At 43.7% G+C, this 13,499-nt stretch overlaps 1 protein-coding gene across 1 annotated transcript in view; it reads left to right on the forward strand.

The window, feature by feature from the left end:
• Window positions 1-13,499, forward strand: part of slf1 (SMC5-SMC6 complex localization factor 1) — a 107,637-nt gene that overhangs the window by 75,281 nt on the left and 18,857 nt on the right. The window contains exons 14-15 of the mRNA XM_068029715.1: window positions 584-753; window positions 11,424-11,512. Of these exons, the coding sequence (XP_067885816.1) occupies window positions 584-753; window positions 11,424-11,512 (259 nt within the window). The remainder of the gene's footprint in view (window positions 1-583; window positions 754-11,423; window positions 11,513-13,499) is intronic.

The raw sequence follows: 13,499 nt of genomic DNA on the forward strand, positions 1-13,499 counted from the left end.
ATTTGTAATGGCCAATTTACCTATCAACCTGCAAGTCTTTTGGCATGTGGGAGGAAACCGGAGCACCTGGAGGAAACCCACGCAGACACAGGGAGAACTTGCAAACCCCACACAGGCAGTGCCCAGAATTGAACCCGGGTCGCTGGAGCTGTGAGGCTGCGGTGCTAACCACTGCGCCACTGTGCCGCCCTGATGTTCATGATAAAATTGATGTGCCTCATTCTTGGCAGGTGGGGGCCTAGCTTGACACTAATATAAATGCAAAGTGACTTAATATTTTTGCGATGTATTACTAAGTATTAGTTACATTTTAAGCAGTCAATGTTTTCGTATCTTTTATTCTTAGAGGTGTTAATGAAGTTAAAGCATGGACATATTGTTGGATTGTGATGTTTATGCAACAACTGTACAGTTGAAATTCTCATAGATCCACATGCAGACAGAAGTAGCAAATGAAGAAAATAGTACCTTTCGGTATAACCTTACATTAGATCAGTAGTGACTGACTTTTAGGGCAGATGCCATTCAAGTCCCACTGAGGCGAGTGGACTGTAAATCTCATTGAATTTTACTGTCTTCATAGATCTCTTCATATTTAATAGCCCTGGGGAGGCTAGGAAGTTGTAGCAGAGTGATGGTGAAAGATCCCAAGGGAAAGAAGATGGGACAGTGGCCTTGGCCTGAACCTTTGAGGCCATCACTTACTTTAACTGGTGACAGGCAGAAGCATGTGGATGCGCTGACCGTACTAGCGTGAGTAATTCTTATAACATCACTGCTTTAAAGTGACTTCTGGGAAAGCTGTTGGACTGAAATGGTTCATAGCCTTTTGGTGACCCATGTTTTGTTCCCAGCTAATCGTCAGTGTCAGATTCAATTTTTTATTTCATTTTGAATGGCTTGGCATCAAATACAGAAAATAACTTGTCATGTAAAAATGTACATGTAAGAATTTTCATTTTATAGTCTTGATTCCCTCTGCTATCTGGTAATGCACGGACCTTGTACTGTTTTAAATTTTTTAACATTGGGTGGACAACCCACTTTTTAACAATATTAAGCTTGAAAGGTAATTACAGCTTACCTTTTTCAATATTTGATACTGTATTATAAATTTTCAAATCCATATTTTATATTTCATTTGTAAAAAAAATTACAGGAATTTTATTTGCAATTTCAGTATGAATTCGGCAATTGGATGAAGAGCAGTTCATTGGGGAAAAGAGTTCCACAGACTCACAACCCTCCTGAGAGAAAAAAATTCTCATCTCTGCCTCAAATGGGAGAACCCTTTTTTTAAACTGTGCCCCCTAGTTTTAGTTTCTCCCACAAGGGGAAACATTCTTTCAACATCCACCCTGTCAAGTCCCTTCAGGATCTTTTATGTTTCAATAAGATCACCTCTCATCCTTCTAAACTCCAATGAATACAGAACCAACCTGTCCAACCCTTCCTCATAAGATAACCCTCTCATCCCAGGAATCAGTCGAATGAACCTGCTCTGAATTGCTTCCAAAGCATTTATATCCTTTCTTAAGTAAGGAGACCAAAACTGCACACAGTATTCCAGATATGGTCTCACCAATGCCCTGTACAACTGCAGCAAAACATCTCTATTTTTATATGACATTCCCCTTGCAATAAATGACGATATTGCATTTGCCTTCTTCATCGCTTGCTGTACCTGTATACTAACCTTTCGTGTTTCGTGTACTAGGACACCCAGATCACTCTGCATCTCAGAATTCTGCAATCTTCCTCCATTTAAATATATGTTGCTTTTCTATTTTTCCGGCCAAAGTGAACAAGTTTACACTTTCCCACGTGATATTGCATCTGCCAAATCTTTGCCCACTCACTTTATATCCCTTTGCAGACTCCTTGTATCCTTTTCACAACTTACTCTCCTACCTATCTTTGCGTCATCAGCAAATTTAGCAATCATACATTCTGTCCCTTCATCGAAGTCATTGATACAGATTGTAAACAGTGAGGCCCCAGCACTGATCCCTGTGGCACTGCACTAGTTACCAGCTTGTGAACCTGAAAATGACCCATTTATGCCTACTCTCTGATTCCTGTTAGTTAACCAATCCTCTATCCATAGCTAATATGTTACCCCCTACACCAGGAACTCTTATTTAGTTTAGTAACCTTTGATGTGGCACCTTGTCAGATGCCTTCTGGAAATCCAAGTACACCACATCCACAGGTTTCCCTTTATCCATGTTGCTTGTTACTCCCTCAAAGAACTCTAATAAATTAGTCAAACATGATTTCCCTTTCACAAAACCTTGTTGACTCTGCCTGATTGCATTGAGATTTTCTAAATGACCTGCTGTAACCTCCTTAATAATAGATTCCATTATGGTCCGTAGTTTCCTGCTTTCTGTCTTCCTCATTGAATAGCGGAGTTACATTCGCTACTTTCCAATCTGAAGAGACCTTTCCAGAATCTAGGGCATTCTGGAAAATTAAAACCAATGCATCCACTGTCTCAGCAGCCACTTCTTTTAAGACCCTAGGATGAAGTCCATCAGGGCCGAGGGACTTGTCATCTAGTTATATAGTAACAGGAGTAGGCCATTTAGCCCATCGAGCCTGCTCCGTCATTCAATAGATCATGGCTGATCATCCACTTCAATGCCTTTTTTCCACACTATCTCCAGATCCCTTTATGTCATTGATATTTAGAAATATGTCAATGTCTGCTTTAAACATACTCAATGACTGAGCTTCCGCAGCCCTCTGGGGTAGAGAATTCCAAAGATTCACAACCCTCTGAGTAAAGAACTTTTTCCTCATCGCTGTCCTAAGTGGCTTCCCCCTTATTGTGAAATTGTGTCCCCTGGTTCTAGACTCCCCAACCAGGGGAAACATCTTGGCTGCATCTGTCCTGTCTATCCCTTTTAAGTATTTTGTAGGTTTCAATGAGTTCACCTCTCATTCTTTGAAACTCTAGTGAATACAGGCCCTGAGAATTTTCTCAGTACCCTTTCCCTGGTGATTTTAATTGTCAAGTTCCTTCCTCCCTTTCAACTCTTGATTCACGATTATTTCTGGATGTTATTTGTATCCTCTACAGTGAAGACAGATGCAAAAAATTTGTTCAGTTCCTCCACCATTTCCTTATTTTCCATTATTAACTCTCCAGACTTGCTCTCGAGAGGACCAACACTCACTTTACTAATTCTTTTCCTTTTTAAATACCTGTAGAAACTCTTGCAATCTGTTTTTATATTTTTAGCTAGCTTTCTTTCATACTCTAATTTCTCTCATTATTCTTTTAGTCATTCTTTTGCTGTTTTTTATAATCTGTCCAATCTTCTGACCTGCCACTACTCTTCGCTGAATTGTACTCTTTTTCTTTCAATTTAATGCTATCTCTAACTTCCTTAGTTGGCCACGGATGGTGCGTCCTTCCCCTAGAGTTTTTCTTTCTCACTGGAATGCGTCTTTGCTGAGTATTATGAAATATCTCCTTAAATTTCTGCCATTGCAACTCAACTGATCTAACCCTTAACCTAATTTCACAGTTTACTTTAGCCAGCTCTGTCTTCAAACCCTCAAAATTAGCCTTATTTAAGTTTAAAACACTCGTCTTAGATCCATGCAAAATTCAATCATGTGATCACTGTTACCTAGGGGCGCCTTTACTATGAGGTCATTAATTAATCCTATCTCGTTACACATTACTGCATCTCGAGTAGCCTACTCTCTGGTTGGCTATAAAACTTGCTGCTCTAAGAAACTGTCCCAAAAACACTCCATTAACTGATCTTCCAGGCTACCTTTGCCCATCTGATTTTTCAAGTCTATATGTAGATTAAAATCCCCCATGATTATCGCCATACCTTTCTGACAAACTCCCATTATTTCTTCCTGTATACCCCATCCTACAGTTAGGTTACTGTTCGGGGGGGCTATAACTATTCCCACAAGTGACATTCTACCTTTACTATTTCTTATCTCTACCCAAACTGATTCCACACCTTGATTTACAGAACTAAGGTCATCTCTCTCTAATGTCATCCTTAATTAACAGAGCTACCCCTCCACTTTTTCCTAGTTTCCTGTCCTTCTGAAATGTCACGTACCCTTGAATATTCAGGTCCCAGCCATATCTCTATGATGGCTATCGGATCATTTTTTAAAAATTCATTCATGGGATGAGGGCGTCGCTGGCCAGGCCAGCATTTATTGCCCATCCCTAATTGCCCTTGAGAAGGTGGTGGTGAGCTGCCTTCCTGAACCGCTGCAGTCCATGTGGGGTAGATACACCCACAGTGCTGTTAGGAAGGGAGTTCCAGGATTTTGGCCCAGTGACAGTGAAGGAACGGCGATATAGTTCCAAGTCAGGATGGTGTGTGACTTGCAGGGGTGGTGTTCCCATGCATTTGCTGCCCTTGTCTTTCTAGTTGGTAGTGGTCGCAGGTTTGGAAGGTGCTGTCTAAGGAGCCTTGGTGCATTGCTGTAGTGCATCTTGTAGATGTCACACACTGCTGCCACTGTGCATCGGTGGTGGAGGGAGTGAATATTTGTAGATGGGGTGCCAATCAAGCGGGCTGTTTTGTCCTGGATGGTGTCGAGCTTCTTGAGTGTTGTTGGAGCTGCACCCATCCAGGCAAGTGGAGAGTATTCCATCACACTCCTGACTTGTGCCTTGTAGATGGTGGACAGGTGGGGAGACAGGAGGTGAGTTACTCACCGCAGGATTCCTAGCCTCTGACCTGTTCTTGTAGCCACGGTATTTATATGGCTACTCCAGTTCAGTTTCTGGCCAATGGTAGCCCCCAGGATGTTGATAGTGGGGAATTCAGTGATGGTAATTCCATTGAATGTCAAGGGGAAATGGTTAGATTCTCTCTTGTTGGAGATGGTCATTGCCTGGCACTTGTGTGGCGCGAATGTTATTTGCCATTTATCAGCCCAAGCCTGGATATTGTCCAAGTCTTGCTACATTTCTACACGGACTGCTTCAGTAGCTGAGGAGTTGCGAATGGTGCTGAATATTGTGCAATCATCAGCGAACGTTCCCACTTCTGACCTTTATGATTGAAGGAAGGTCATTGATGAAGCAACAGAAGATGGTTGGGCCGAGGACACTACCCTGAGGAACTCCTGCAGTGATGTCCTGGAGCTGAGATGATTGACCTCCAATGACCACAAACATCTTCCTTTTCACTAGGTATGACTCCAACCAGTGGAGAGTTTTCCCCCTGATTCCCATTGACTTCTGTTTTGCTAGGGCTCCTTGATGCCATACTCGGTCAAATGCTCCCCTCACCTCTTGAGTTCAGCTCTTTTGTCCATGTTTGAACCAAGGCTGTAATGAGATCAGGAGCTGAGTGGCCCTGGCAGAACCGAAACTGAGCGTCACTAAGCAGGTTATTGCTAAGCAAGTGCTGCTTGATGGCACTGTTGATGACACCTTCCATCACTTTACCCATGATTGAGAGCAGGCTGATGGGGCGGTAATTGACCGGATTGGACTTGTCCTGCTTTTTGTGTACAAGACATACTTGGGCAATTTTCTACGTTACAGGGTTGATGCCAGTGTTGTAGCAAATCTTCAAAGTAGAAGCTTTTCTAAGCAAATAAGCTAATACCAGCACAAAAAGTCATAGAGTCATTCAGCACAGAAACAGGCCCTTCGTGTCTGTGCCACCATCAAGCACCTACCTATTGTAATCCCATTGTCCAGCACTTGGCCCATAGCCTTGCATACTATGGCGAAGCAGAGTCTTTGAATATTTTTAAGGCAGCATTAGATAGATTCTTGATCAGCAATGGGGTGAAAGGCTATCGGGAGTAGGCAGAAATGTGGAGTTGAGGTTCCAATCAGATCAGCCATGATCTTGTTGAATGGTGGAGCAGACACGAAGGGCTGAATTCCCTACTCCTACTCCTAGTTCGTATGTTCATTTGGACTCCCTCTCTCTCATGCCTTCCTGCCACCGCAGCTCTTTTATGCCTTCTGCCGGTCTCGCTCAACTGCTAATTATTGCATCATTGGTCAAAATACTTCCATTAAATGTTGCAAGTCTTCAAAGTAGAAGCTTTTCGAAGCAAATAGACTAATACCAGCGCAAAAGTTGATAACAGTGCCTCCTGCGAATCAAGCACAATGCTATGAGCAGTCTGCTGCTAATATGGGGAAAATGGCATAATTCCTATCTTGTTGAAAGAAAATTTAAGAAGTATATAATAATTGTGGCCACTGTGGGTTTTTTAAAACAGAAATTATATCCTAAAAATACTGGTAAAAATTTCAGAAAACCATTTAATGGAAATAATTTGATATTCTGTCACTGTAAATCAATAGTTCTGGTAATATATGGTGTGTTAACCCATATGCTATAAAACAGTGTGTCCTGTGACTTAAATCTGAGCAGCCAATGGCAGATCTGCTTGTAGTCATAGTTATACAGCACAGAAACAGGCCCTTTGGCCCATCATGTCTGTGCTGGCCATCAAGCACCTACCTATTCTTGTCCCATTTTCCAGCACTTGGCCCGTAGCCTTGTATGCTATGGCGTTTCAAGTGCTCATCTAAATACTTCTTAAATGTTGTGATGATTCCTGCCTCTACTGTCTCTTCAGGCAGTGCGTTCCAGATTCCAAACACCCTGAGTGAAATTTTTTTTCCTCAAATACCCTCTAAACCTCCTGCCCCTTACCTTAAATCTATGCCCCTGGTTATTGACTCCTCCGCTAAGGGAAAAAATTTCTTCCTATCAACCCATTATAATTTTGTATACTTCAATCATGTCGCCCCTCAGCCTTCTCAGCTCTAAGGAAAACAACCCTAGCCTTTTCAGTCTCTCTTAGCTGAAATGCTCCAGCCCAGGCAACATCCTGGTGAATTAAAAGAAATAAAAGCAAAATACTGCGGATGCTGGAAATCTGAAACAAAAACAAGAAATGCTGGATTCACTCAGCAGGTCTGGCAGCATCTGTGGAAAGAGAAGCAGAGTTAACGTTTCGGGTCAGTGACCCTTCTTCGGAACTCCCTGGTGAATCTCCTCTGCACCCTCTCCAGTGCAATCACATCCTTCCTACAGTGTGGTGCCCAGAACTGTACACAGTACTCCAGCTGTGGCCTAATTAGTGTTTTATACAGCTCCATCATAATCTCCCTGCTCTTATATTCTGTGCCGCGGCTAATAAAGGCAAGTATCCCATATGCCTTCCTTAACCACCTTATCTACCTGTGCTGCTGCCTTCAGTGATCTATGGACAAGTACACCAAGGTCCCTCTGACCTTCTGTACTTCCTAGGGTCCTACCATCAATTGTATATTCCCTTGCCTTGTTAGTCCTCCCAAAATGCATCACCTCACACTTCTCAGGATTAAATTTCATTTGCCACCACTCCGCCCATCTTACCAGTCTATCCATATCATCCTGTAATCTAAGGCTTTCCTCCTCACTATTTACTACACCACCAATTTTTGTGTCATCTGCAAACTTACTGATCATACCTCCTATATTCACATCTAAATCATTAATGTACATTACAAACAGCAAGGGTCCCAGCACCGATCCCTGCGGTACACCACTGGTCACAGGCTTCCACTCGCAGAAACAGCCCTCGACCATCACCCTCTGCCTCCTGCCACTAAGCCAATTTTGGATCAAATTTGCCAAATTCCCCAGGATCTCATGGGCTCTTACTTTCTTGACCAATCTCCCATGCGGGACCTTATCAAAAGCCTTACTGAAGTCCATGTCGACTACATCAACTGCTTTACCCTCATCTACACATCTAGTCACCTCCTCGAAAAATTCAATCAAGTTAGTTCGACACGATCTCCCCCTGAAAAAGCCATGCTGACTATCCCTGATTAATCCCTGCCTCTCCAAGTGGAGATTAATCCTGTCCCTCAGAATTTTTTCCAATAGTTTCCCAACCACAGATGTTAGACTTACCGGCCTATAATTACCTGGTTTATCCATGCTACCCTTCTTGAATAATGGTACCATATTTGCTGACCTCCAGTCCTCTGGTCCCTCTCCTGTGGTCAGAGAAGATTTGAAAATTCGTGTCAGAGCCCCTGCTATCTCCTCCTTTGCCTCACATAACAGCCTGGGATACATCTCATCTGGGCCTGGGGATTTATCCACTTTTAAGCCGACGAAAACAGCTAATACTTCCTCCCTTTCAATACTGATATGTTCAAGTATATCACAATTCCCCTCCCTGATCTCCAATATCTTCCGGCTCCACACACAGATTGCCACTTTGGTCCCTAATGGGCCCTACTCTTTCCCTGCTCATCCTCTTGCACTCAATATTACTGACAAAATGCCTTAGGATTTTCCTTTATCTTGCCCGCAGTGTTTTTTCATGTTCCCTCTTCGCTCTCTTAATTTACTTTTATAAGTACCCTCCTACACTTTCTATACTCTTCTTGGGCCTCCGCTGTTTTCAGTGCTCTGAATCTGCCTTAAGCCTCCTTTTTGTTTCCTGATGCAATCCTCTATATCCTTTGATAGCCAGGATTCCCTGGCCTTGTTGGTCCTACCCTTCACCTTAATGGATACATGTTGGCTCTGAACACTCACTATTTCCTCTTTGACTGACTCCCACTGGTCTGATGCAGACTTTCCTTCAAGTAGCTGCTCCCAGTCCACTTTGGCCAGATCCTGTTTTATCATACTGAAATTGGCCTTCCCCCAATTCAGTACCTTTATTTCCGGTCCATCCTCGTCCTTTTCCATAACTGCCTTAAATCTTAGAGTTAGGGTCACTATCCCCAAAATGCTCCATCACTGACACTTCTGCCACTTGTCTAGCTTCACTCCCTAGGATTAGGTCCAGTACTGCCCCTTCTCTTGTAGGACTTTGTACGTGCTGGCTCAAAAAGCTCTCCTGTATGCATTTTAATAATTCCGCCCCCTTTAAGCCTTTTGCACTAAGACTATCTCAGTTGATATTGGGGAAGTTGAAATCCCACACTATTATTACCCTATTATTTTTACACCTCTGAGATTTGCCTACATATCTGCTCCTCTATCTCTCCCTGACTGTTTGGAAGCCTGTAGTACATTCCCAGGCAAGTGTTTGCCCCCTTTTTGTTTTTAAGTTCTACCCATATGGCCTCATTTGAGGAACCTACTAAGATATCATCCCTTCTTACTGCAGTAATTGACTTCTTGATCAACAGTGCAATACCACCTCCTCTTTTATCCCCTCCCCTTCAAGCCTGAAGATTCTATACCCTGGAACATTGAGTGAGGGGCAGGACTGGCAGCTCAACCACGTCTCTGTGATGGCAATAATATCATAATCCCATGTGTTAATCAATGCCCTCAATTCATCTGCCTTACTAGCAAGACTCCTTGCATTGAAATAGATGCAATCCAGCCTTGCATTTTTCACATGTGCCTTAACAGGTCGATATTTGCTCTGCCTTCCAGACTGACTGTTTCTCTTCTATATTTGACTGTGCATCACCCCTTACTGTACCTCCACTCTGTATCCCATTCCCCTGCCAAATTAGTTTAAACCACTCGTCCGCCGCTTCCCCCCCCCCCCACCCCCACCCCCACCCCACCCTACCTAACAGCACTAGCAAACCTCCCAGCAAGGATGTTGGTCCTGTTCCAGTTCAGGTGCAACCCGTCCAACTTGTACAGGTCCCACCTTTGCCAAAAATAGTCCCAATGATCCAGGAAACTAAAGCCCTCCCTCCTGCACCATCTTCTCAGCCACGTATTCATCTGCTCTATCCTCCTGTTCCTGTACTCACTAGCACGTGGCACCGGGAGTAATCCAGAGATTACAACCTTTGAAGTCCTGCTTTTTAATCTGCTACCTAGCTCCCTAAATTCTTGTTGCAGGACCTCATCCCTCTTTCTACCGATGCTGTTGGTACCAATGTATACCATGACCGCTGACTGCTCACCCTCCCCCTTCAGAATGTCCTGCAACCACTCTGTGACATCCTTGACCCTAGCACCAGGGAGGCAACATACCATCCTGGAGTCACGTTTGTGACCACAGAAACACCTATCTGTACCCCTTACGATAGAATCCCCCATCACTATAGCTCTCCCACTCCTTTTCCCCCCCTCCTCTGCAGCTGAGCCACCCGTGGTGCTACAGACTTGGCTCTTGCTGCACTCCCCTGAGAAGCTATCTCCCCCAACAGTATCCAAAGTGGAAAATCTATTAGAAAAGGAGATGGACCCAGGGGACTCCTGCACTACCTGCCTCATTCTTCTACTCTGCCTGGCGGCCACCATTCCCTTTCTGTCTGAGCAGTCTACCTGCGGTGTGACCACCTCCCTGTGCGTGCTATCTGCGATAATCTCAGACTTGCGGATGCTCCACAATGTCTCCAGCCATTGCTCTGGATCCGAAACGCGAATTTCGAGTAGCTGCAGCTGGAGACACTTCCTGCACATGTGTTCGCTCTGGACACTGGAAGTGTCCCTGACTTCCCACATTGCACAGGAGGAGCACTCCACGTTGCCGAGCTGTCCTACCATGACTTGCCCTTAATTTATCCCCTTAAATTACCCAACAATTTGATTATTTACACTAGGGACCTTGATTCCCTAAAAAAAAATACCTACTATATTTTAAAAAAAAAACTGTAACCTTTCCCTTTACTTTATTTACTTACCCAGCTATTTAGAGTTATTCCCTAACAGCAGAGACTCACCAACCGATCACCTTGCAGCTTTCCTGTGATGTCACTGTTGGCTTTTTTTTTCAAAACTCCGGCGCGCTTGAACAGGTCCGACTGCTACTGAAGGTATTGCTGTACGCAATACAGTTTTAATAATTTTATCAATATTTCAGGAGACAATAGCCAAATTTCTCCCTGGAGCTTCATAAGAATTAAACCTCCCATGAATGCTGCATTTATGTCAATGCACTTTTGCATCAGTACTAATCCTGTGTGAAATAGAATGGCATGAATTTCTTTGGTTTACAAAGCGTTGCTTGTCTTCGAAGTTGGTAAGTCATACTCCATGAATGGATGTGTCCAAGTACCCACAAGGCCTGTCGTCGTCTTTTCCCACTCTGTCCATCCACAATATTGTACGCAGACAGCAGAGTTATCAAGCTCACATTATTTTTAAAATTGATATCTTTATTGCATGAATTGACGCAGTGTACAACTTCTTCCCATTATAATTAGATCGTCACATTATGCTTCAGCCAGTATCAGTCCAAGGAGCCAGCTATATTCATTCAAAACTGTATTCAGTACAAAGTGATTACTATGGTTTGTTCAAATTGTAAGTGGCATCACAGGACTGTTTAATAGTTAAGTGTCGGTGAACCCATTTTAGTATCAATATCCAAAGAATATCAAATTAATAAATTATTTATGTTGATACTATGCTTTGTGATGTTTTATGTATTAAAGAATTGTAACAATTGAATGTATTGCCTTTTTTTCCTAGGGAGCAGAATCTTCCATTCGTGGCAAGGAGGAATACTTCTCTGGAAACTAAGGAAACCAAAACTGGATCCAGTAAAATAAATCTGAAGGGTAAGAATTTAATTGTTAACTGTAAATTCAGTATCGACAACGCGTTCAGTTCTGGGGTAGCGCAGATAGGTTTCATACTGTTCTTGCCTGATGCTCATCTGCACTCACAACAGGGGCTAATAGACAGCGATTGGGAGCAGGTGCCCTAGCTCAATTACTCTTCCTCCCTTGTCAGAGGCATTGGCAGCAACAGTTTGCAGAGTTCCTGTTCTGTTTTGAACTGAAGATTTGCTCTGCACTGAAGAATCACATGTAGAAAAATATTTATTATATTTGTACATTCAACGGTCGTATCTTAGATCTCTTTTATTTCTTTCCTCGCCAGCAACCACCCCACACCCCACCACACACTTAATTAATTTTCAGGAAGTTAGTTTTAAATATGAACCCCACAATTTAAATATTTCAAAAACAAAGCCACTAAAGAATTCCTGGGGCAATGCATGCTCATTTATCACAGGCACATAAAATTGTTCATGACACAGCTCAAGTATTTGTCACAAGAAGGGGAAACAGTGAAATTATTCAATAATATTTAATTTTTTTTATTATTCGTTCATGGGATGTGGGTGTCACTAGCTATGCCAGCATTTATTGCCCATCCCCAATTGCCCTTGAGAAGGTGGTGGTAAGCTGCCTTCTTGAACCGCTGCAGTCCATGTGAGGTCGGTACACCCATGGTGCTGTTAGGAAGGGAGTTCCAGGATTTTGACCCAGCGACAGTGAAGGAAGGCGATATCGTTCCAAGTCAGGATGGTGTGTGACTTGGACGGGAACTTGCAGGTGGTGATGTTCCCATGCATCTGCTGTTATTGTCCTTCGAGGTGGTAGAGGTTGCCCGTTTGGAAGGTGCTGTCTAAGGAGTCTTGGTGTGTTGCTGCAGTGCATCTTGTAGATGGTACACACTACTGCCACTGTGTGTCGGTGGTGGAGGGAGTGAATGTTTGTGGATGGTGTGCCGATCAAGCGGGCTGCTTTGTCCTGGATGCTGTCAAGCTTCTTGAGTGTTGTTGGAGCTGCACCCATCCAGGCAAGTGGAGAATATTCCATCACACTTCTGACGTGCCTTGTAGATGGTGCAGGCTTTGGGGAGTCAGGAGGTGAGTTACTCGCCGCAGGATTCCTAGCCTCTGACCTGCTTTTGTAGCCACGGCATTGATATGGCTACTCCAATTCAGTTTCTGGTCAATGGTAGTCCCTAGGATGTTGATAGTGGGGGATTCAGCGATGGTAATGCCATTAAATGTCAAGGGGAGGTGGTTAGATTCTCTATTGTTGGAGATGGTCATTGCCTGGCACTTGTGTGGCGCAAATGTTACTTGCCACTTATCGGCCCAAGCCTGGATATTGTGCAAGTCTTGCTGCATTTCTACACGGACTGCTTCAGTATTTGAGGAGTCGCGAATGTTGCTGAACATTGTGCAATCATCAGCGAACATCCCCACTTCTAACCTTATGATTGAAGGAAGGTCATTGATGAAGCAGCTGAAGATGGTTGGGCCTAGGACGCTACCCTGAGGAGCTCCTGGAGCTGAGATGACTGATCTCCAACAACCACAGCCATCTTCCTTTGTGCTAGGTATGACTCTAACCAACTGAGATTTTTCCCCCTGATTCCCATTGACTCCAGCTTTGCTAGGGCTCCTTGATGCCATACTCTGTCAAATGCTGCCTTGATGTCAAGGGCAGTCACTCTCCCCTCACCTCTTGAGTTCAGCTCTTTTGTCCATGTTTGAACCAAGGCTGTAATGAGGTCACGAGCTGAGTAGCCCTGGTGGAACCCAAACTGGGTATTACTGAGCAGGTTATTGCTAAGCACGTGCTGCTTGATGGCACTGTTGATGACACCTTCCATCACTTTGCTGATGATTGAGAGTAGACTGATGGGGCGGTAATTGGCCGGGTTGGACTTGTCCTGCTTTTTGTGTACAGGACATACCTGGGCAATTTTCCACATTGCTGGGTAGATGCCAGTGTTGCAGCTATA

Source organism: Heterodontus francisci, chromosome 4, assembly GCF_036365525.1.
Source record: "Heterodontus francisci isolate sHetFra1 chromosome 4, sHetFra1.hap1, whole genome shotgun sequence".
NCBI classification, from domain to species: Eukaryota; Metazoa; Chordata; class Chondrichthyes; order Heterodontiformes; family Heterodontidae; genus Heterodontus; species Heterodontus francisci.